Below are 23263 nucleotides of genomic sequence, written 5' to 3'. Positions count from 1 at the left end.
TAATAAGAGCTGCAGAATTATAAAGGACAAGAGGCACAAAATGATCAATAGTCTGATCAAAGCGGCTTACAATATTATCTGTTCAAATTAATAATGTGAACTGATACCCCAAGATACGACTTATGCATTTATTTATTGAATTGTGAATGTTGATTAAAAGTGAATGATAAAATGATACTTCAGATATAATATAACCTTGCTTCAGTCAGGTAGTAAAGTGAAATAGAACGATTTAATAGAACTAAATACAGTTACCATGTTGTACTCTGAGAAGTTGAAGTAATGGAATATAAATGAGAGTATTTATACAGCCTTAATGCTTCATCTGTGTCTGCTCCCCTCCTCCTGGGGCAAGTTTTCCCTGCACTGAATGTATGGTCTGTGTTTGTAGTGTTGGCACAGATGAATCTGAGACTTTGGAGTCACTGATCCAACTGAAAGTTGCTGTATCCTGAGGATGTTCCATCATCACAGTGTCAGGGCCTTTTAGCTATTACTGTGTATCCCAAGTGCCTCACCTTCTGAGATTTTATGCAATGGAGGTTTATTATTTCACACGCCCTCTAAAAATTTTCCAGTAAACATGTTTGGAGTTTCAGACAACTCTACCAACTTGTATCATTGGATAATCTCTAAATTATTTGTTCCTAATATTCCCGTATGCAGACACCTCCTACCCATATATCCAGACCTTCTCTTTCGCTCTACCATCATTATGAACCACTCCCTATACTTTGCCAGAGTGTCCAATAACGACCATGACTGACTGATAATTGACCGCTGTGCATTTCAATGGAGGAGAGTACAGCAGAGTGCTGATCGCTCATCCTCCACACCCCCCTCCCCCACCACTACAGCACTGTGTGTACAGCACTCATTCGTTCTTTTATTTCCAGTGACAATTATCTGACGTCCATTGGATGTCTGTACCGGCTTTTGACTCACATTTCAGTGTTGACCAGTAGCTCTCTCTGCTGTTTAGTACCATAAGGCAGAACATCAATCAGAATTTGGGGCTGCCCTTTTAGTGTCATGTCATATTTTGACACAGGTACACCTCCTGAATTTGCTAATTACAATTGCTTACCACTAGATGTCAGTAATTCACTCACTTTGGACCTGATTTATTAAAGCTCCCCAAGGGTGAAGAAGATACACTTTCATCAATGAACCTGGGTGATCCAGCAAAGCTGGAATGGATTTCTTCAAAGTCCTTTATATTTGCTAGCAAATGTTTCGAATCCTGGACTGGATCCCTTCCCGGTTTCTCTGATAGAGAAGTAGATATGTCTTACTCTACAAGACCACAAAATAATAAGGTATGACCCTCTTATATGGTAGTTGCCACATTCCTAACACAATGTGGACAAAAAGTTATTGTTAAATGGTTTTGTCCTACTCCACAAGGCATAGAAGTTCACTCATTTCCCCACAGAAAACTTTTGTAGAAGAAAATGTTGTAAAGCACTGGACCGCAAAGTTCATATATGTATACATCTTTTCATTATTGTAAATCATCGATTGGAGTGTAAATTGTAACACATATGTTTGTTGTTTTGCACCCTGAATATTGACTGTGTAACCTGGTATTGAAAATGATGGAATACAGTGGCCCTATATACAATAAAGGTAAATTATGTTTGATCTAGTATCTGAATAGGTTATTTCTTGTTATAAATAAAGCTTAATATGTTTGACTGGTAGAACACAAAATAATGATAAGTAACATGATGTCAGTCTGTTTTCAAGGTAAAAAAACTTGAAGTTGTATAAATGAGATTACATAAAGGCCATATACGAGCAACATTTTACATACCAACTTGTTATGAGATAAAACTGTCATTTTTATTGATATTAAATGAACATTACATATTTGTGTGTGAATGGAATAACTGGAGGAAGGCTTATCTTTGCCAAGTAGTTACAATGTTTTATTACAATTAAAGATACATTTAGATTTTTACATGCTGTGCATTATAGCTATGGTGCATTCCAAAGTAAAACATTGAAATTCATTTGGATTACCAGGTTTATTTTTTTTTTTAAACATCACAGGTTTGGAAATTTGTTTAGTGTGGTGTGGCCCATAGTAATATTCTTTCTTGTCTGACTTCCAGGTGTATAGGGTGCTCTTTTAAATTAGAGTAAGAAGACAAAGACAAGAATCAGAACAGACATGTAAAGACGTAGGCTACATACACGTCAGATGATTCTTGTCTGATTCTCACTTCAAGGCTGATATCGAACGAGAATCTTATGTGTGTACAACGCTCATCCAACGTTGTTTGCAGAACGATGAACGATTGTAATACAAGTGAAAGAACACAGTGGGGTGTCACTCTGTCTTCCTTCCCCTCTCCACAAAGCAGAATGGCGCTGTATGTACAGTGCTCGTTCATGCATCTTTCAGTCCTTTCCAACGACAAAAATTTATGTAGAGGCTGTTCACACAGATGATAGAATCAGATCATCACAGATAAGAAACATATAAATCAGTGGTTATGAGATTTATAGAAATGTTACTGCCCGGTAGAACACTTTTTAAACACATTTATATTTTTCCAGGTAGATTAGTAGTTCAAGTCATAAACCACAAATGTGATATAGGATAACTGAGGACAATGTGGTGTACAGATACACCCGATCAGACCTGCATTTTCTATCAAAAGATCCAGATCAGGATTTCCTAAAAAACAGAATTGTTTACTTTTTAATGAAAAGAAATCACAAAGATTGTTCAGATAATGAAGGTCATTGGTAGGGTTCCCTGCCTATTAAGGCATGTTACATATTTAGTCTTTCTCCTTTCACACAGCGTGCCCTTGTAAACCATGCATCCTGAAAAAAAATAAAAAAACAGTAAATTAAATTTTTAAAAATATGTTATCAAGATAAAACATCTCACACATTTTTTTTTATCATAATTGAGGGAAAAAGGAAACTGTGACTATTACAAGATCTAAAAGCAGTGCAACTGACAAGTGAGTAACAGCAAACAAAAAAGCTAACAAGTTCAACAAGAACTGATGAACTGCCCTCAGTTCCAAGTGTTTAGTAAACTGGTAAAGAGGGACTGTCTCAAATGAAGTTACCATCAGACCCAGAAATCTCATGTAATAGTGGAGAATTGGCTGACTCAGACACTGAAACCAGAACACTGGAGCTTTTTTCTGGGAAGTAGGTCTCTTTTCTGAGCCATATCCAAAAGTAGGCCCAGATACTCCAACAAATGATTTGTTTTTAATGATAGTTTCTTAAGTTTCAGAGTCCATTCAAACCTCTGTAACATCTGTAATGTAAGGGTGACATTGTCCAACAAAGCCTTCAGATTATTTCTTGACCTTGACATTGTGGGACAGACCCAGTGAAATAGCTGGCATGCCACACACTTGCATAAATGTTCTCAAGTTCCTGGCAACTATAAAGCATTTTCCTAGTGACAGTCAATTTCTCCTGACAGGTTTACCCAAGTGCAAACAGATTTAGCCAGCGAAGGGCATACTTTTCCTTTGGTTTTCCCGTACATACTCCCGGAGAGTATTTATTAATCTTAAGAACTTTAACAGAACTGAAACTGGAGACAGCAATAGTCAAGGCAGCAGACTGATCATCTAGCTGTCAGGTACACACTGCAGAACCAGGTCTGTTATATTGCAGAACACTGTGACTTCTCAAAGGACAAGCATATCATGAAGAGAAATAAGGGGGCTCAGCATCACAGAGTCTCAGCAACTGATACTGCCGAAGCCACTAGGGTTGCAGGCTGATCAGATTTTGCAGAAGATTCCCAAAGATGCTTGTGGCCTCTGTAATTAAATTGATGAGCTGGATAATAAAGTCTCACATGACTGTGCTAAATACTTCTTCTGATAAAGCAAGTGAAGGTGCAAAACCATACAGGGTCAGACTGGAACATGGGGACAACCTATACTCCATTAGCTGAAGGCATCATTCCAAACTGCTGATATTCTTCAGACCCTTCAGAGGATGCATAGTGGTCGGGAAGCGGGAAAAGGCCATAATTTGAAGATCAACGTGGCTCTGCAAAGCAAGAGCAGCAGTGGGAAGAAACTTTCTCGAGAAAGACTGGTGGCAAAGGGTGTGGAGTCGCCACTGTCTAGTGGATGTAAACAATCTGCAGGGCTAACCCATTCCAAGGCTAAAATAATAAAATTGTAGGAATTGTAAAAGGAGTGCACAGCGGCCTAATGAGGTAGCCCCAATGTATATCAGACTACTGGCTTTAGGGACAGGGAAAGTGCAAAAAATCCCAGTGGCTTTGGACATGCAAAGCTCCCTGTTTAACTTAACCAAAATGCCTAAATGCTGAACCCAGGTTGTACCCAGTTGGCTACCCCCCTCCCAGTCTGGTCCAGTGGGTCTGGAATCAGTCTTTTTGGGTTGTAATTGACAGCTGTCTGGAAAGTTGCATATTAGATACCAGCGCTCACGGCAAAAACATATGGCTGGTTATTCTGGGCTAATTGCAAAGTGGCAGAATAACCCAATGATATCAGATTCCTGTGTCCCTTGATGAATGATGAGTAAAAACAAACCTTGGATTTTATATGTGTTGCAAGGAATAAATGCCAAGGATGTGCTGCCATTTTTTGTTAAAACCTCTTTAATTCAAAGATTAAAGATTAAAAACAGCCATGGTCACAGTACAAGTGTGAACAGACTCTATAAAGAAAAACTGAAAAATGCAGCAAAATGCATGACAACACATCTGGCATAAAACTACAGATCGTCATGACCATGATGAAAGGAAAAGTAAGTTACATTTTTATAACACAAATGTTTTAGATCAATGAACCACTAAATTCCCAAGACAGGAAAGGATTAAATGTTCTGCAACCTACCTGCTATCTGGTTATTGATTGTTCAGTTGATTTAGGTAAATAACAACAGCATAATATTAAAAGTACAAAAATACATTTTAAAGTAAAAAGCTCAGCAATCCAAAGTGTCAACAAAATATAAGATAACTGATGAAGTAAAGGTATCTTAAGCAAGAAAGTAGAAACTAAGTATAAAACAACTGGCATATTCATTCACCTTTAGAGTGATCCCTTCCTCCAGTCCATAGCGTTTCCGAGCTAATTCAGAAATTTCCTTCTCAATGTTCTCCTGTGATGTACCCTTCACATCTATATAATAGCAATCAGAGCTGGCATAATGGCACGAAATTGCCTACCAATTCCAAAAAACAAAACAGTTCATAAAATTTATAAACTGACAAACATTTGACAATTTGCACCCTTAATATAAAATATCATTGCAGCAGGAAAAAAAACAGTATAAACCATTTTGCTTTAACGACTATATGCATGGAGTTTGCAGGCTGTCCCCATGTTTGTGTGGGTTTCCTCCCACAATCCAAAAACATGCACTTAGGTTAATTGGCTTCCCCCAAAAAAATTGACCTTAGACTGTGTTAAGGACATATGACTATGGTAGGGACATTAGATTGTGAGCCCCTTTCAGGGACAGCTAGTGACATGACTATGGACTTGTACAGCGCTGCATAATATGTTGGTGCTATATAAATACTTTGCAATAATAATAATAATAATGACCATTTCTAAGCCCCCCCCCCTCCTCTTCATGGTCAGGCTACTGGCTGTCTTGGGGTCAGATTCTAGAGGTCTACCCAAATAGGCAAATGTCTTGGATATAGTGATTGGGAAGGTAAAGGACGAGCATATAAAACATATTCCTACTTCACATGGCATTTTAAATTGAAGCTTCCACTTACCTTTCTAAAGCCTGCAGTTTTGTTCATTCCAGACCCATGGAGAAGGACTGGATGGAAAAAAACAGTGTCACCCTTTTCCATAACCAAATGAACTCTAGGACTGTTTGGATCAAAATCACGAACCCCATGGTACATCTTGTTAACCCCTCCCTAAAAACAAATGTTCAATTATAAATTTAGGTTCTGGACAAAAGTCATAAAATATCAAAATCAGACACATAAATATATTAATGTGCAGATAGTTTTGTAATAGGAGATAGAATAAACATACATGAGAAAGGTCAAATTGAAAAAAGAGGATACTATAAGATACCTAAAAACCAAAGCCAAAACTGATTTTGTAGAAAAAGGGTAAGGTTTAGAATAAGTATGTCAGATTTTTATTTGCTGTCTGTGTCCCTGTTGAGGAAATTTAGTCTTCTGCATAGCAGTACTCATATTGGAAGAAGACAAAGACAATCAGCTTCTACTGTAGTACACAGTGCTGTCATTACAGCTCCTCATTTAGCTGTTTGCCTGGAGTTCTTCTAGTAGAGTCCAAAATAAACACAAAAATAAAACATAGCTTACCTCCCATTCTGGATAGTCATGTTGCTTTAGCTCACCCTTGTGTGTTCCTGGAATAACTACAAGACACCCATTGCTACGGTCAATGCGCTCCATTGCTGTCCAGGCACAAACAATACGTTCTGCAGGTCTGAATGGAAAATAGTGTAGATCTTGATGCATTGGATGACGAGAGGTCTTTTTACCTTGTAGGGAAGAAGAAAATCTTTTTTTAATATTCTTTATTTAAAATTTTATATAAAACATTATTCAAGATAAATATTATATTGCATTACACCCTGGCATAAAGGAAAGGGAAGAGACAAAAGCTCTGATGGCCCAAGGCATGCAAAACAATGCCACTTGTATGTCAGTTTTTTATATAATATAGTTTGATATTATTCTTCAAAATCAGGATAACCATACTAAGGCTATCTATAGATGTAAGATAGTTGTCTAAAGAAAGACATTGTAGTTCAAATGTCTGTTCATTTTGGGTGAAAGTTGCTAGAAAAACTAAATTCTAGAGAAAGCCAATACTTACTTTATAGTATTTAAAAAAGATTGTGTGCACAAAGAATTGGTCACAAGTCTGGTCACACATCTGACTGTATTATGTCTTTTGGCACTGACCAAAACAGGTTGTCTTCCACACCTACTGCATATCAACGCAAAGCTACAGCTACACTATGCCAAAAAAAATTCAGACCTAGTTGAAGATCCTGTCACTAAACAACTTATTTCAGCAAAACTCCTATCAGAACATTAGATGAATGTTATTTAACTGCAAAAAACTGCTTCCTAAAACTTTCTCCACCAACTGAATATTTTATAATAACCTCCACCTACTTCGGTGGCTAGTAGGAAAACCATGGTGAATTTTAGTAAGTACAAATTCTTGGTTATTTTGACTTGACCAGAATGTACATTTTTTTGTACAGACATTTTTAAAGCCCCCAGAGGTATGCTGGGTGCCTAAATCTTGGGTGTGATCTCAGTTCCATATCAGACTCAGGTGATAATCCAGGGAAGAGTTTCCCAACAAGGTTTCCTCTTTAAATAGCAGCTGCAGGAACAGGGGTCACTGCTGTTACTCCTCAAACTCTCTATTCCCACATCATTGAAAAAAAAGATTACCTAGCCCAGCCTTACTAAATTTTATCTCCAGGCATAAAGAAGAAATGTTTTGGCCATTTTTAAGCTTATTAGCATGCACTGTGCATTGAGGGAAAGCAAGGATACTTTTGCAATCAGCAGTACACTAATCCAAGCAAGTCATGTCTAATAATTTATATTAGTCATTTGCCTCTAGATATATGTTACAGAAAGCTTTAGTGCTGACTTGCTTGGAGGGCTACTTACCTGCATCAGGAGGCTTATTTATTAGCATGGTGTGCATGGCCATAATGTTTGGACCAAGGAAACATTCCACATATCTCAGAATCTAAGTAAGAATAACATATTGTGTAGTTAAAGGAAAATGAAATAAAGGTGACCTTTCTGGTACTTAGGAATAATAAACAATACCATGCTATTTATGATTAAAACCTATTGGTAAGTTGACAGCACAAATTATGCAGCACTAATAAGTAGGTGTTCCACAGATTTGTCCATCTGTTTGTAATACTCTCACTGTGTACTGTCTGCATATTTCAGACCCACTTTGTGCTTCAACCTGTTCCACTCACAACATGCAATGTTTTGTCAGGTCTGCATTCTCCACCCCTTTGTGCAACCTCACTGTACATTCAATTTTCTGCTTTACTTTAACTCAGAAAACTTATGTCTGATTTACTCCACCTGTCTATCCATTCATTTTATTGTAACCACCTCCACTCTACTATATTTGTCTAAATATTAGATTGTCCTGATGTAATCTGCAGTGTTCTTTAGTTAAGCACACGTCAGGTGATTCTCGTCCGATAATTGCCTTAGGGCTGATATAGGACAAGAGTCTGGCATATGTACAGTGCTCGTAGTTTGGGCGGATGAGGAACAATCATATTGAGAGTAAAAGGAGGAAAGAACAGCGGGGTGTCGTTCACTCGATCTCCTCTTCCTCTCTCCATAGAGCAGAATTGCACGTATGTACGTGGCATTAGTTTTACAAGTTGTCCCTTTGGATCTCTAGTTGTCTGTGCTCCAGATACACTGTCTGCTAAAATGAGTTCGGAACCCAGCATACTGCACTGAAAAATATGCTTTTCCAATGCTATCTACCAGGCTAGGCTATGGCTTTGATAGCCTCCAATGTGAATCACAATGTTGCAGCCTTCATTCATAATTTGTTTTTTATTATTTTTATTGCAGACCAATGCATTGCTTATACCTAAAACCTATTTTGTATTTGCTTCTTTACCCTTTTCAGTAAACTATTTTGTAATCATCATTATCATTTTTTCATTTGATTATTATTAGAGCCACATAAAACCTGTAGCCAGTTGTGGTATTCTCAGCAAATATTTACAATATATTAGTTTGGGCATTTTTACATGGAGATTGCTGAGGAAACCCTGAAAAAAAATATATTTCGTATTTAAATAAGTAACCCATTGTTACGCTTAAGACATCAGCAAAAATGCTTTGTTTGTCCCTCAAAAAAATCCTGAATTTTATACAAGAAATGTATGTTATAAACATTTCATGATCATTTTGTAAGATATAATATGGGGTGAGGGATCCAAATTTTAGGTACTAGCTGTGTACATCATAAAATAATAATATTGATACCTGTGGAAGGCTGCAATATCTGAAGAGCTCAGGAAGCTCTTGAAAGTCTTGAATCTTTGTAATAGCTTTCTGGTCTGGAACAAATTCTGATTTAGCAATGACCACATCTCTCATTACAACCAACCCAGGTGCTTCCAGCTCTTTCCTGCACACTTTTTCAAACGCTGACCTGTAAAGACCAATTATATAGCCATAAATGAAACAAATAACTTTGAGTGAAAAGAATTGTAAACTAATGTTCAAACTAGTATTTCCAAAGATATTCAGGATAGAAATTTTCTCTCAAACTACAAGTTTATCTGATTTCTTCAGGGTGAGATAAAGTGAAATAAGGTTAGACCTATTTAATGTACAGCGTTGCATAATATGTTGGCGCTATATAAATCCTGTTTAAAAATAATAACTCTGCAGCAAAAATGCTCCTTAAAACTTTCTCCACCAACTGGATCTTTTTTTATCAACCTCTACCTACTGCTTTCCCTAATAAGAAAATCATGAAGAATTTTTCAGTAAGTAAATATTCTTGGTTACTTTGAACACAATGTACCGTATTTTTCGGCATATAAACTGGGGGGGGAAAGTGGGTGCGTCCTATACGGCGAATGCAAGTTTTAAAAATAAATAAAACCGGTAACATACTTACCTGATACCGCGATCCCGCGTGCTTCTGCGATCTTCTCTCCTCTCCTCCTGGCTGCAGCGCGTGTCCCCGCCTTCCTGCAGACCCAGCGTGATCAGAAGGGGATAAATTGGCACAGGGTGATCAGAAGGGGAATAATCTTTTAGAATCTTTTTTTTCTAGATTTTCCTCCTTTAAAATTGGGTGCGTCTTATATGCCGAAAAATACGGTACATTTTGTGTTTGTATTGGGATTCATATTTTGCATACTGATTTGTAAATGCCCCCTCTAGTGGTTATCCATATATTTCAGGAAATAGGATTAGACTCAATATTTGCATTCACTATCATTTTTGTTATATTAGTTAGTAAGTAGCATATTGCAGCATACTGGTCCTTATATGTGGTGGCTGCATTATTTTTTTAAATTTTTTTTCAGACTAAGAATATTTGTAGCAGATAGAGAAAATACCAAATGCTCTAGACAGATATGATGGATCCATGCAACTTCATGTAACTGGAGGCAAAACAAACTTTTTTGCAAAACTACTAGTACTATTCCCTCCAATACAATAAAGATGAACAACTGCAGACATGTCCATTCATGGAGGCAACCATGGCTCCTTTCAAAGATACAGTAAAGGAGTGAACATAGCCACCCAAAGACAGAAGTGTGCTTTTCACAGGATTACCAGGTTCCCCCAATCTAATATCCAGTAAAATGTCATATATTATGTTTTTGTTTTTTGGGTTTAGATATGCTTTCTAATCCTAAGCCTTTCTAATCAGGTCAGAACAGATTTGGAAACTTGCACAGAGACAGAGCAGCAACAAGGCACAGTCACTGTGAAGTGTTAAAAAGGGGGGAATGACAGCTGTACCTTCACTGAGTAAACATTGCTGCCTCTATGCACACATATACTAATAAAATAATCAAGGGTTCCAACACAATACCATTTACTTTTTTATTGGGCTAATCTAAATCAGCGGTCGCCAACCGGAGAAAATTTTGGTGGTCCGCGGCTCTGGCCGGTGCTCAGTAGAAGGACCCCGCTGGGAGGGCACACCATTAATAGCCGCAGACCATGCCCCCCTGTACAAATCCATGGCACAGGGAAGTGGGCTAAGGGGGTAGTTTTGGTGGGGCTAAGGGGGTAGTTTTGGTGATCCGCAAGACCAAAAAGTTTGGCGACCACTAATCTAAATATTAGAAATGTCTCTACAACTATATAAGGACCAGTAGCCATGGCAAATTGCAGAACATACTGAACAAATATTTATGCACTATTAACAGATGGCAATGAAATGGTGTTTAAGTGATCAGAACAAAAAACTCTGGCCAGGCATTAAACCACAAGCATGTAAAAAAAGAATGTACTTAACCACATGCAGCACGGTGGCTCAGAGGTTAGGTCCCAGGTTTGAATCTTGGTCAGGGCACTATCTGCATAGAGTTTCCAGGTTCTCCTGTTTGTGTGTGTTTCTTCCCACATTCCAAAAACAAACAGTTAGGTTAATTAGCTCCCCCCACCCAAAAAAAAAAAATCACCTTAGACTGTATTGGAGATACAGTATGTGACTTAGGTGGGGACAGTGGATTGTAAACCCCTTTGAGGGTCAGCTGGTGACATTAGTATGGACTTTGTAAATCACTGCATAATATGTTGGTGCTATATAAATACTGTGCTGTGTAATAATATACTATGTAAAGGTTTATAGAGATCAGGAATGCACAACTGAATCCTTTAGTCTAGGGTTCAATAGTTTATTGTGTGATAAAGATAAAGATAAAGAACTCATCATCATCCCCCCCTCAAAATCTAAATCTCCCCCTGACATACATCTAACTGTTAACAACACTGTTATTCGGCCCTCCCCCCAGGCACGTTGTCTTGGTGTCACCTTTGACTCGGCCCTCTCGTTCACCCCCCATATTCAGAACATTTCCAGGTCCTGTCACTTTCAGCTACGCAACATCTCCAAAATCCGCCCCTACCTGTCCCCTGAGACCACCAAACTCCTTGTACATGCTCTTATCATCTCCCGTCTGGACTACTGTAACATCCTTCTCGCTGGTATTCCACTAACCCGACTCTCTCCTCTACAATCTATTATGAATGCTGCAGCCAGACTCATCCATCCTTCCCTCCGCTCCTCTTCCGCTACATCTCTTTGTAGTTCTCTCCATTGGCTTCCTTTTCACCTTAGAATCAAATTTAAGCTCCTGTGCTTTGCCTTCAAATCCCTACACAGTTATTGTCCCACTTACATCTCTGACATGGTTAAAAAATACTCCCCCTGCCGCTCTCTCCGCTCCTCCAATGACATACTACTGACTTCCTCACTCATAACCTCATCACACGCAAGGATACAAGACTTCTCTAGAGCTGCTCCAACTCTCTGGAATGGTCTTCCTCGTCCTATTCGGCTTGCTCCTACTTTCTGCTCATTTAAAAGAGCACTCAAAACCCATTTTTTCAAACTTGCCTACCCGGCTTCTTCTGTCATTTGAAACCATCACTACTTCCCACACTACATATCTCACATCCTTTTGTGTGTGAAATTTCCCCACCTACTAGATTGTAAGCTCTTCGGGGCAGGGTCCTCTCCTCCTGTATCACTGTCTGTATTAGTCTGTCATTTGCAATCCCTATTTAATGTACAGCGCTGCGTAATATGTTGGCGCTATATAAATCCTGTTTAATAATAATAATAATAATAATAATAAAAGATCATCATAAAAATCCCAGCTTAAAAAACTGACATATAATAAACTTTTGCCACCACAGCAGAACTTATTAGGACTTATGTAACCAGGCCAACAGTCGGTAGGTAGGTGAGGAACCTACAGTTAGGTCCATAAATATTTGGACAGAGGCAACTTTTTTCCAATCTTGTTTCAGTACATTACCACAAACAATTTTAAATGAAACAACTCAGATGCTGTTGAACTGCAGACTTTCAGCTTTAATTCAGTGGGTTGAACAAAAATATTGCATAAAAATCCGAGGAACTAAAGCCTTTTTTTACACAATCACTTCATTTTAGGGGCTCAAAGAAACTGGACAAATAAAAACTCTATGCTGGCAATAACAGCTTGTAATTATGAACTCATGGACCAGATGCTGGGTTTCCTCCTTTTTAATGCTCTGCCAGGCCTTTACTGCAGCCGCTTTCAGTTGCTGTTTGTTTGTGGGCCTTTCTGTCTGAAGTTTAGTCTTCAACAAGTGAAATGCATGCTCAATTGGGTTCAGATCAGGTGACTGACTTGGCCATTCAGGAATATTCCACCTCTTTTGCTTTAATAAACTCCTGGGTTGCTTTGGCTGTATGTTTCGGGTCATTGTCCATCTGTTTTATAAAACTGCAATGAATGCATTTAGCTGGATTTGAGCAGACAGTATGTCTCTGAACACCTCAGAATTCATTCGGCTGCCTTTGTCCTGTGTCACATCATGGATAAACACTAGTGTCCCAGTGCCACTGGCAGCCAGGCACGGCCAAGCCATCACACTCCCTCCGCCATGTTTTACAGATGATGTGGTATGCTTTGGATGATGAGCTGTTCCATGCCTTCGCCATACTTTTTTCTTGCCATCATTCTGGTAAAGGTTGATCTTGGTTTCATCTGTCCAAAGAATGTTTTTCCAGAACTGTGCTGGCTTCTTTAGATGTTTTTGAGCAAAGTCCAATATAGCCTTCCTATTCTTGAGGCTTATGAGTGGCTTGCACCTTGCAGTTCACCCTCTGTATTTACTTTCATACAGTCTTCTCTTTATGGTAGACTTGGGTATCGATACGCCTACTTCCTGGAGAGTGTTGTTCACTTGGTTGGCTGTTGTGAAGCGGTTTCTCTTCACCATGGAAATGATTCTGCGATCATCCACCACTGTTGTCTTCCGTGGATGTCCAGGTCTTTTGGCATTGCTGAGTTTACCAGTGCTTTGTTTCTTTCTCATGATATACCAAACTGTAGATTGTGCTACTCCTAATATTGTAGCAATTTCTCAGATAGGTTTTTTTCTGTTTTTGCAGCTTAAGGATGGCTTGTTTCACCTGCATGGAGAGCTCCTTTGACCACATGTTGTTTGTTCACAGCAAAATCTTCCACATACATGAAATAGCCTTGAGTGATATTTATGGACCTAAATGTATGTCTATACCATTGGGTGACCGCTGTTGTGATAATTAATTTGACAGGTAAAAACGTCCATTTGTTACTCCCCCAAAAAAGTGCTTATAGTATTTTCCTTCTTCTTTCTTCTTCACCTCTACAAATGCAGCACCAAGCAAACAAGCTTCTAAACCATTCTGCACACTGACATTTCTTCAGCTTGAGTGCACTTGGATTCTGTATATTCACCTGATGGGAGAATGAAAAATAACTGCTTGTTTAAAAGTCTTAGAATACATTTCTACCTGAAGTTATCAATGTCCTGATCAGACACTAGATTTTTCACAACAAGAAAGCCATTCTCCTCATAGAAATGTCTCTGTTCTGTGGTCAGTAGATCATTATCCAAAGTATATCTGTTGAAAGAAAGTACAGAAGAAACATGAACCTCATTATTTATTCTTGATCTAGACAGTAATGCTATACAGAATAAAACTCATCTGTTATATCACAAAAAAAATCCACTCCACAGTGCTATGCAGAGAGAAGCTCATTCAATTATCTTCCTATAACAATGTCTGTGTTGCCAAAACTCAATTGCAGTACATGTGACTTTATCAGGATTGCTGCTATTATTAAACTTTAAAAACCCAAAAGTCATATTCACACAGAGAATGAGCACGTCTCCTTGTATTAGCTCTCTTTCTATAGGTATGCAAACCTGCCTGTATCACCTTAAGTTACCCATACACTATGAACTTATAAAATATAGCATTGTATTAAAAGTAAGTAACTTTTTGTAAAATGATCAGAGTACTGATCAAATATTGAACAAGCGGATGGTAAATTGAGTAGTCAACTGCACAGATCAATTGATCATAATACTCATAGAAATATTGATCAAATAGTGTTTACTTAGAGTTAAATGTACACAATCCTCCACATCTAGAAATAATGGACAAGTTTTAGTCTGTAATTAAGGACCCCAGAGAAAGATTTTTCACCTGCATTGGCTTAATAACTTGGGCTGCCTTAAAACTAAGCAGTCTGTACATGAAATATCCCAAAGTGTAGTGCTCAGTATGCCACACGTACCTTTTTCTAAGACACAGGTAACACAACCTCTCCATCCACTCACCCTTGTGGACCCCCTAACTTACCCCCCTTTTTTTATTTCTTCTGTGATTTAAAACTTAAATGACTATAAAGGAGGTGACTTAAAAGGTACCTCTACCTGCCAACCCTAATGACCTCACCCAAAGCTATTTATAAGTTATTTTTGTAATTGTTTGTATTATACTTTCTTTGTTAATATTGGAAAACTGCATTATAGGCTGCTGTATCTAGACTCCGCAACCTATGAGGCGTTGAATCCTGTTTGACTTTGTGTGTTTACACTACTGATATCTGGTTTATTGGTTGGCCCTCTTCTTATTTGGTTTGAACCTTTAAATCACCCCTCCTACTCTTTTTATATTCCCATGCATATTTTATTTGTAATGGTATTGTTATATTATAAATTGAAAAATTAAATAAAAAATTTGAAACAACCCACTGCTATTAAACACATACTTCTATTACCGTCTGTGCCCTGTGGGGTGCTTAAAGAGGAACTAAACTCAAAAGTCCCCCAAAACAACAAAAATTCACTTACCTTTAACCCCGCAGCCAGTTGATCGGTCTGGAGGTCTCTTCCATAGGACGTAGATATCCCGGGAGGCTTTGAACTCCCACTCATTCTTGATCACCTAGGCCAGGAGTGTCAAACTCTGGCCCCCAACATCATTTTTTGGCCCCCAAAAGAATCCTAAATATGAACTGCAGCTGACCGGCCGCCGCATTGAAATAGCGCCGGTACTACAATTCTTGGCATCACTCCTGTCTATAGACCAGCGGGCCCCGCATTGGACTGCTTTATAGACGCAACTAAAGCTGGTAATTTTAGTAGTGGCGCTATTTCAATGAAGAGGGAGAGTTGCAGCAGCAGGCAACTCAATATACTCATCAGTACTTTTCCTTGCTGTTTCAAGGGATGGAATGAAATGGTTGGATTTTCATAGAAGAATATTGTTATTAATAATGTTAGCCTGTGCAAAAAGGTTACAATTGACATTTAACTCAGAAAGCTACAAATAGAGAAAGAGGCATATGATTTTTTTTCTAAATAAAATAAAAAAAAATGTATGCCTCTTTCTCTATTATAAGCTTGTCCAGATTTAATGTGAAGCAAAACCTCCTTGTTTCCATATGAAGGGTTTAAAGGGTAATACCTGTGGAGTATGTATAAACATAGAAAGAAGACATAATATACAATACTTTTTAGTAAATTCAGATTTTAAGGCTGTAAACATACTTACTGGAAGCTGGTTGGATGACTGACAGTTGCAACCTGACCTGATACCGGAACTGCAGTCTGAAATTTTATGTAAGGCAAACATATGGCTCTACATATTTATTACTTGCAAACAATGCCTGGAATCCTAAAAATTCATGAAAGTTATACAAGCTATACAAGTTATACAAATGATACAAGCCCAGGAGACAATTATAGCTGATCCACTGCTGTTTCTGTCTCATAGAAAAAGTCACTTTTCATATTGAGTCTACCTATCTATCTCTTTTTCTGTGTATGGGCTATTTATAGCCAAATTTCAAATATAAATACTCTCTCTGTACCAGTGGTCGTCAACCTTTAAGGACCCACGGACCACAAAATTTACCTGCTCCGGACTGCGCATGCCGGGGAGCCAGGTGTCACTCAAAGGGGAAGAAACTTCCCCCCATAGTGATGTCATGATGCCAGAACATGCCCACTTTCCCATCGCAGGTCCGACCTATCCACTTCTCCGAGCCTGCGATCCGTACAGGAGACATGGTCTGCGGCTTTGCTGCTGTGCACCCTCCCCCCACCCCCGGCGGGGTCCTTCTTCTGACCCCTCTCAGGGGCGCATTGGCCAGAGCCGTGGACCACCAAAATTTTTGACCACTGCTCTGAACCACAGAATTCAAGCTCATTCATGTTATAAACACATATAATATATTTATATGGTTCCCAGTGATTTATGCCATAGGTATCCAGTAACCCCTAATATTGTGTCAGTGTTCCACCTACCCCCTATACTTTGTTCCAACTTTCTAATGCCTGCCATTAGTATTTACAATTTTTCCATTCTATGTATTATGCCCCAACTGTTCAGTGCTGTGTATTTTCATCCAACTGCCTAGTGTTCTAAGATTTAGGAGTGTAATGCCTTGAAGTAGTGTAATAGTGTCATTAATGTGGTGTTAAAAGTTAGGCTTAGTTCACATTAGCAGCAAAAAACTGGGCCATTTACTGTTCCCAAGTGACTACTGGTAACTGCTGGGCACTTGGGATTGGTAACAGGCGGTAAGTGCTGGGCATTTTCAGCGCTAGCAGTATTTTAAGCAGCAGTGGTTCCTGGCATGAGGAAGGGGGTATGCAGAAAATGCAAACTTACTACCAGTGTGAATTTACCCTAAATGCAGATGTGTCCCATGCTGGCTCAGCTTCCCGCTTTTTTCTGCTGCTCATTGTAATGTCCAGCGCCGCCTTGCACTGCACACGCATGAGAATGAGCAATTTTGTTTTACATTATGAGAAAGCCTGTGAAGGTACATGCGCAGAAGGAGCAGCCCACAGCCATTTGGGAAATGTGACACAAATATCCCAGGAGGCTGAAGATTTCCCCCTCTTTTTACCACCATGGCAGTAAAGACTAAACAGGAGAAGTCCTCACCAAAAAAGCATAAAAACAAAACAAGTTTTTCCATAATATAAAAGGCAAAGTCACTCTTTTATATAATGGTAAAAATGTGGTGATGCTTTAATAGCATCACGCATGTGATAGCAGATGGGGGCAGGACATACAGTGACCCTTCTCATCACTGCCCAAATTCTATATTTTAAAAAAAGAAAACCTGTCTGTGAAGTTTATCCACAGTGTGTAATGATGTCATTGTCAGCGCAGTGTGATAGCTGTGTGTAAAAGCTGCTTGTCATATTCTGCAACCTAACAACTCACTGTGATCAAACCTTCAGATCTCCTAAATCATTGATTCTAATTAAATTTTTAGGGTACATTGTACCCTTATAGCTACTAGTAACCGATTTCTTTAAAGAAATAGGTGTCACAGGTTTAAAACGTATGAAAATTTAATGTTGGAGTTGCTGTTTCAAAATTGAAAAAGTTGTGGACCCCTAGGACCACTTAGAAAGTAAGTTGGGGGCCCCTAAATTTCATCATACCTTTCACAGTACTATAATTGTCATACTATGTTACCCTGTCTGCTTCTTTACCTTGAACCCCAATTGAGAGGTGCAGGGAAAGAAAAATAAAGGTGCAAGTGGGGGACACTTGTGGCTAACACCCCCCAAACCTTCATCACCATGGCGTCATTACAACATAAAAACATTCTGTCCATCAAAATGCACCTCCGTTACTCATGACTGTACCCTTCCAGTACCTAAACCCCATTTCGTTTTAGTAGGCAGAGTTTAATGTTGCCATAGTGATGAAATTGTGGGGGATGGTAGCCACAGATGTTCCCCACACGTTAATGGTTTCTTACACCCCCCCATTCCAGGGAAACTGGAGCTCGAGTGTTAGAAGTGGGCAGTAATGTGTAACAGGGCAGCCCATTTTGGTGGGCATTTCTTTTTTATTCTAATGATGTTATAGTAATGAAATTATTGGGGTATTTGGCCAAACGTGCCTCCCACTTGCACCTATATTTTCAGTTTCATACACTCTGCCGCTCTAGAGAAATTGGGGTTCAAAGAAGAGAAGCAGAAAGGGTAACATAATTTGACAGTTATAGATTTGTGACAGGTAGGTATACATATAGGGGCCCTACCTCAATGCTCCTTGCTAAGCAAGTGGCTCCAGAGGTCCGAATTTAGGACTTCTTTTTGAAACGGCAACCCCAATGTTGTATTTTCATTAGTTTTTTAAATTTTTAACCCTCATATCTTGCAATTACCTAAAGCTAAGGGACTATTTTGGTTACTAGTGGACAAACAAACTTTTTACTTAAAATAAAAGGGGTGTCTACCCTTTTAAGTAAAAATTCTGAGTTTAAGTACACTTTAAACAACACTTTTTAGGTTGAAAGTTCATAACACTAGGGAAATCAAACATATTCCAGATATAAAACCCATGGAAATATAATGCCACAGGTCTTAACAGTAAGATCTGATGTTTAGCTTTAACAATTGCAACATTGTGGAGAATATTTATAAACAATTTGCTGTGTAGATAGCAATATTCAAACAAAAGTTGCAGAATAACCTAAATTTATTTATTTATTTTAATTTAGTCTATCTTGGGCAAACAAAAGTTAATTTGGCCATAACAAATGAACTATTTGTTTAAAGAGCGGCTCTTCAGCCTCCTTGCTGTGGCTCCCTTGTTATGTTTTGCGGCTCCAGACTATTTTTCTTTAGTGGAAGAGGAGGCAAAATGGCTCTTTTGATAGTAAAGGTTGCTGACCCCTGCCCTAGGGGATTAGGAAGTTTGTTCTATGGACATATAGAAAAGAACATATAGAACATAACATATAGAATACTAATTAAAGCATACAGTATTTAAGTCAGCACAAAAGATCATTCTCAGGACTTAGGAGGAATTTGTTCTATCGACATGTAGATGGCTTTATTTATTGGTAATTAAAGCATACAGTGTTTAAGTATGCACAAAAGATAATTCCCAACAATAATCATCTGACATCTATCAAACCGCCATTCACCATAACCGTATCGTGCTTCGTCAGAACATATTCATCCTAAACATGATGTAGATGCCATGGGCGCTGCCAGGAGAGAGCTAATGTGTGCTGTGCAGGTATTAGAATAGCTCCACAGATATGCAGTCAATGCTGCACTTCAGAAGGCATGGCAGGGCTAAGCTGTATTTGGGGAGCCATTAGGAATGGAAGACATCTCAGCACCCTCCCCATACACATGAATGAGATTGAGGTGCACATCGCAGACTCATGGCTTCGGGCACGGATGGGTCACCCTAGCACATCGGTCACGTGCCCTGACACCATTACAAGTCACCCTGACAGGCAATCAGTGTCCGGAAAGTCACCCGAGGAATGGGCATTGCTGCCACATACAGCCCACTCCCAGCTCCCCCACCCTGCTCGGGGTCTCCCTGAGGAGACATTACCCCTTACACACACCCTATGACATACACACACCGAGCAATGTGTCGTATTAATAATAACACAACGGCTCCCACCCCGGGAACAGAACCGGGGTACCCAGTGCAGAAAGGATACAAGGTGCCGCTGAAGAATGGAGAGGCGTCCGCTGCCAGGCGGGGTGTTGATGCCGAGGGCCTGCATGTCACTGTCCTTGCTGGGTACACTCTGAGGGACTGGCACGGTAATGCTCCGGGTCACAGACCGAGAATTTACAGCCCGACATAATCCCTCCTCTTCTCCATCACCCCAGCCTGTACAATGTCCAATAAAAGCCCACGTGACCCTGTACACTATGACATCCCGCTCTGGGCACACGTGACATACTTCCGCGTTGCACGCCCCTTCATATCAATTCAGAGAATTGTACAGGTCACATGACAAGCACCCAGCGTGTCTGTCTCCCTCTACACCTAATCTCCCTCCCAGTCCTGAAACTGGAAATCCTAAATTAAATCATAAAGTTATCTAGAATACTGCCATGGCAGATCTGTCCTTTCTAAGCTTTAACTCTGGGAAGTAGAAAAACCATTGTATAGGAGCTGTGCTCTACCCATCCAGGGTAAAACAACTGGCACACCTGAATGTCCTGATCCTCACATCACATACTCACCTGCTCCTTCCATGTATGGGGATCATGTGGCTCCATGCTGCATTGTCACATCACAGTTGAGGAGGCTACCGGCTTTGCTCCCTGGAGAAGGGGGAGAAAGTGTCATCACAATTGGGTTAAATCCAAACGGACCTTAGGACATTTACTTCTTCATGATATCATCTAATCTCCCAATGCATTTCTAATTAAACACACGCACCAAAATATTAACGTGTTGCGATATGCTTTCCATGGAATCTTTATAAATTCAGTGAAAAGGTAATTAGGAGAGACCTGAAGGATTCAGGCAATGGACAATGGCACTTCAGCTTGTGGTCACATTTCATGCACTCACCTCCATCACTCTGTATTTTCACTTTGCTGCAGGTAGCGGCTATATGTACAATCTCCCACCCCATCGCAGCGTCACTGCCAGCCTGAATGTAATTATATTTTTAATAATTTGGTGCTTTCCAAAGCCATATTGCTTTGTTAGAGAAAACCATCACAAGTTAATCCTCCAATGTCGATTTACACTATTTTACAGGGATGCAAATAAAATGCAGGTTCATCTACTGGCAGCCAACAATAATTAACTTATCATTTAAAAGAAAGTGACCCATAGCCAAATCAAAAGTACAAAAGACCTTTACCTCTAACTGAGTCCATGCAATTATAATTTTTCCTTTTTTACAAATAAAAAGCAATGGATTTTTTTTATTTACATTAATTTTGTTGACAATTCTGTTGATTACAATTTTGAATGTTCGCCAAGGTTGCAGTTTGTGCCCTAGGTTTATATCAAAATTATTGTAGTCCAACCCCCCCCCCTTTTTTTTTTAAAGTAAAAGTGGGTACCTATATTCAGAGTGCTTTTTCTTCGTGTATATAGATATATCTGGTAATGTTTTTACACCATACACTAATTAGGAGTTTTACTTTTAGAAAAAGCTGGATGCTTTTCTGGAAGCACAGAATATAACTGGGCATTAAAGCTTGTTGCACCCAACAATTGTTTAGTTTATGAATATGTAAATAGATGTGTGTGTGTGTGTATATATATCTATATATATGTATATATATATATATATATATATATATGTATGTATATGTATGTGTGCAGGGATATTATTGTTACAATACACTGTAGGAGATATCCTAGTAATTAGAGTGTATTTAACTACCAGGAAGGCAATGCAGGAAAGTGGTGTTTGGACAGGAAACCTATTTTACTCAGGGCGGGATATATGGCACTCCTGGGGGGTTCCATGGCACTCTTAGCTCTGTGGTGTGGTGGTGTGATTGCAGATATCACTCTCCATTGTTAAGTAACAAACTTATCAGTGCTACTCCCCATACACTCACTGTGTTAGTGAGACTTGTTGCTGTTCGGCTGTGATCTGTGCATAGACTAATTTAGTAAGAAGGATGCATTGGGGGAGTAGGCCTTTGTTACTGTACCAGGTGTCTGAGGAAATAGAATTGATTGTTTATCTGAGTGATAACGAACAGGGATTAATATAACTTCCCAAGCTGGTGATTTAAGGTAGCTTGTAAGGATATATATATATATATAATATACATCTTACTAGGCATTGTTTTTTTGTTTCCTCCCCTTGTGCTAGTGTAAACTTATAAATAATTGGAACGTCAACCACTTATTTGTAAATTCAGTGCACACATTGAGGGAAATGGCTGCCTTGTCCACATTGGAAACTTTTGTATCAGCATACACGCTTAAGCATAAAAGTAATGAGTTTGCCTCAGATGCTAAAGGCCAGGAAGCACCATGGTCGTATGTGCAGGAGTTATTCGACCAACAAACTAAGACATTTAAAAAGAATAAGAAGTTGAAAAGTCTAGCAACAGCAGGCATGTATGCAGCCTGCATGGCCATGAGTGCTAAAATTAAGAAATTAGAAGACCTGGTGCAAAGTTCTGAAGAGAAAAGAATAAAAATAGAAGCAGACAACCAGAATTTACAAAGCCGGGTAAATACCACTTTTATCCTAAATGATATGATTAAATCCTCTAATGATGAACAAACTAAAAAGTATAGATCATCTCAAGAGGAATCAACCAAATATAAACAGTTATTAGCAAAATCTGAGGCTGAGCGTGGTCACATTACCAGTGCTTACAGAGTTACGCAAGAACAAATAACAGAAATTAAAAAAGGCAAACCCATTGACCACACTAAGTGGACGCTCAGCTGATACAAACTATTTCCATTCTTAAAGGACAAGCCGCATTAGCTCACAGTCTGGACAAAGAGAAAGCCACAGCCCCAACATGTGCATATGAATTGGGGGAAGAGGACGGATATGAGGATTATTGGGAAGAAGTATCCTTTGAGATGAATGCTCCTTTTCCTGTTGCCATGGGAGAACTCACAGGCCAACAGGAGAATAGAGATGGCATAGGGGGGAAAGGCCGGGATCCGAGCACAGATCAAAACCCCTTAGCCATAGAGGCAACTACCCCGCCCATCCAGTGCAGAGCCCGATTATTCTCCTCCCCTGAGGGGGATAAAACATTTTTGGGGTTTGATGAAGAAGGTAGAGAGGTGAACTACCATAATCAGCCTTTAAAAACACTCATGAGTGTGGCGGAGTTCATTGGAAAATTTAAATCACAGGAGCATTTTACATCCCATGCCACGAATGTACAACAGAGGTG

At 39.2% G+C, this 23263-nt stretch overlaps 1 protein-coding gene across 1 annotated transcript; it reads right to left on the bottom strand.

Moving 5' to 3' along the window:
- Positions 1 to 1904: 1904 nt before the first annotated feature.
- Positions 1905 to 20633, bottom strand: PHYH (phytanoyl-CoA 2-hydroxylase). The gene is made up of 10 exons (XM_072401762.1): positions 20606 to 20633; positions 20071 to 20336; positions 16125 to 16180; positions 14073 to 14183; positions 9035 to 9203; positions 7667 to 7748; positions 6329 to 6510; positions 5759 to 5908; positions 5059 to 5193; positions 1905 to 2838 (listed from the first exon to the last, which is right to left on the bottom strand). Exons 1-10 carry the CDS (start codon positions 20616 to 20618, stop codon positions 2785 to 2787), a joined length of 1218 nt encoding a protein of 405 aa, XP_072257863.1. The 5' UTR covers positions 20619 to 20633; the 3' UTR covers positions 1905 to 2784.
- Positions 20634 to 23263: the final 2630 nt, after the last annotated feature.

The sequence above is a fragment of the Pyxicephalus adspersus genome, chromosome 2 (assembly GCF_032062135.1).
Source record: "Pyxicephalus adspersus chromosome 2, UCB_Pads_2.0, whole genome shotgun sequence".
Lineage (NCBI taxonomy): Eukaryota > Metazoa > Chordata > Amphibia > Anura > Pyxicephalidae > Pyxicephalus > Pyxicephalus adspersus.
Note: the sequence above shows the minus strand (reverse complement) of the source record. Positions and strands in the feature narration are given on the sequence as shown.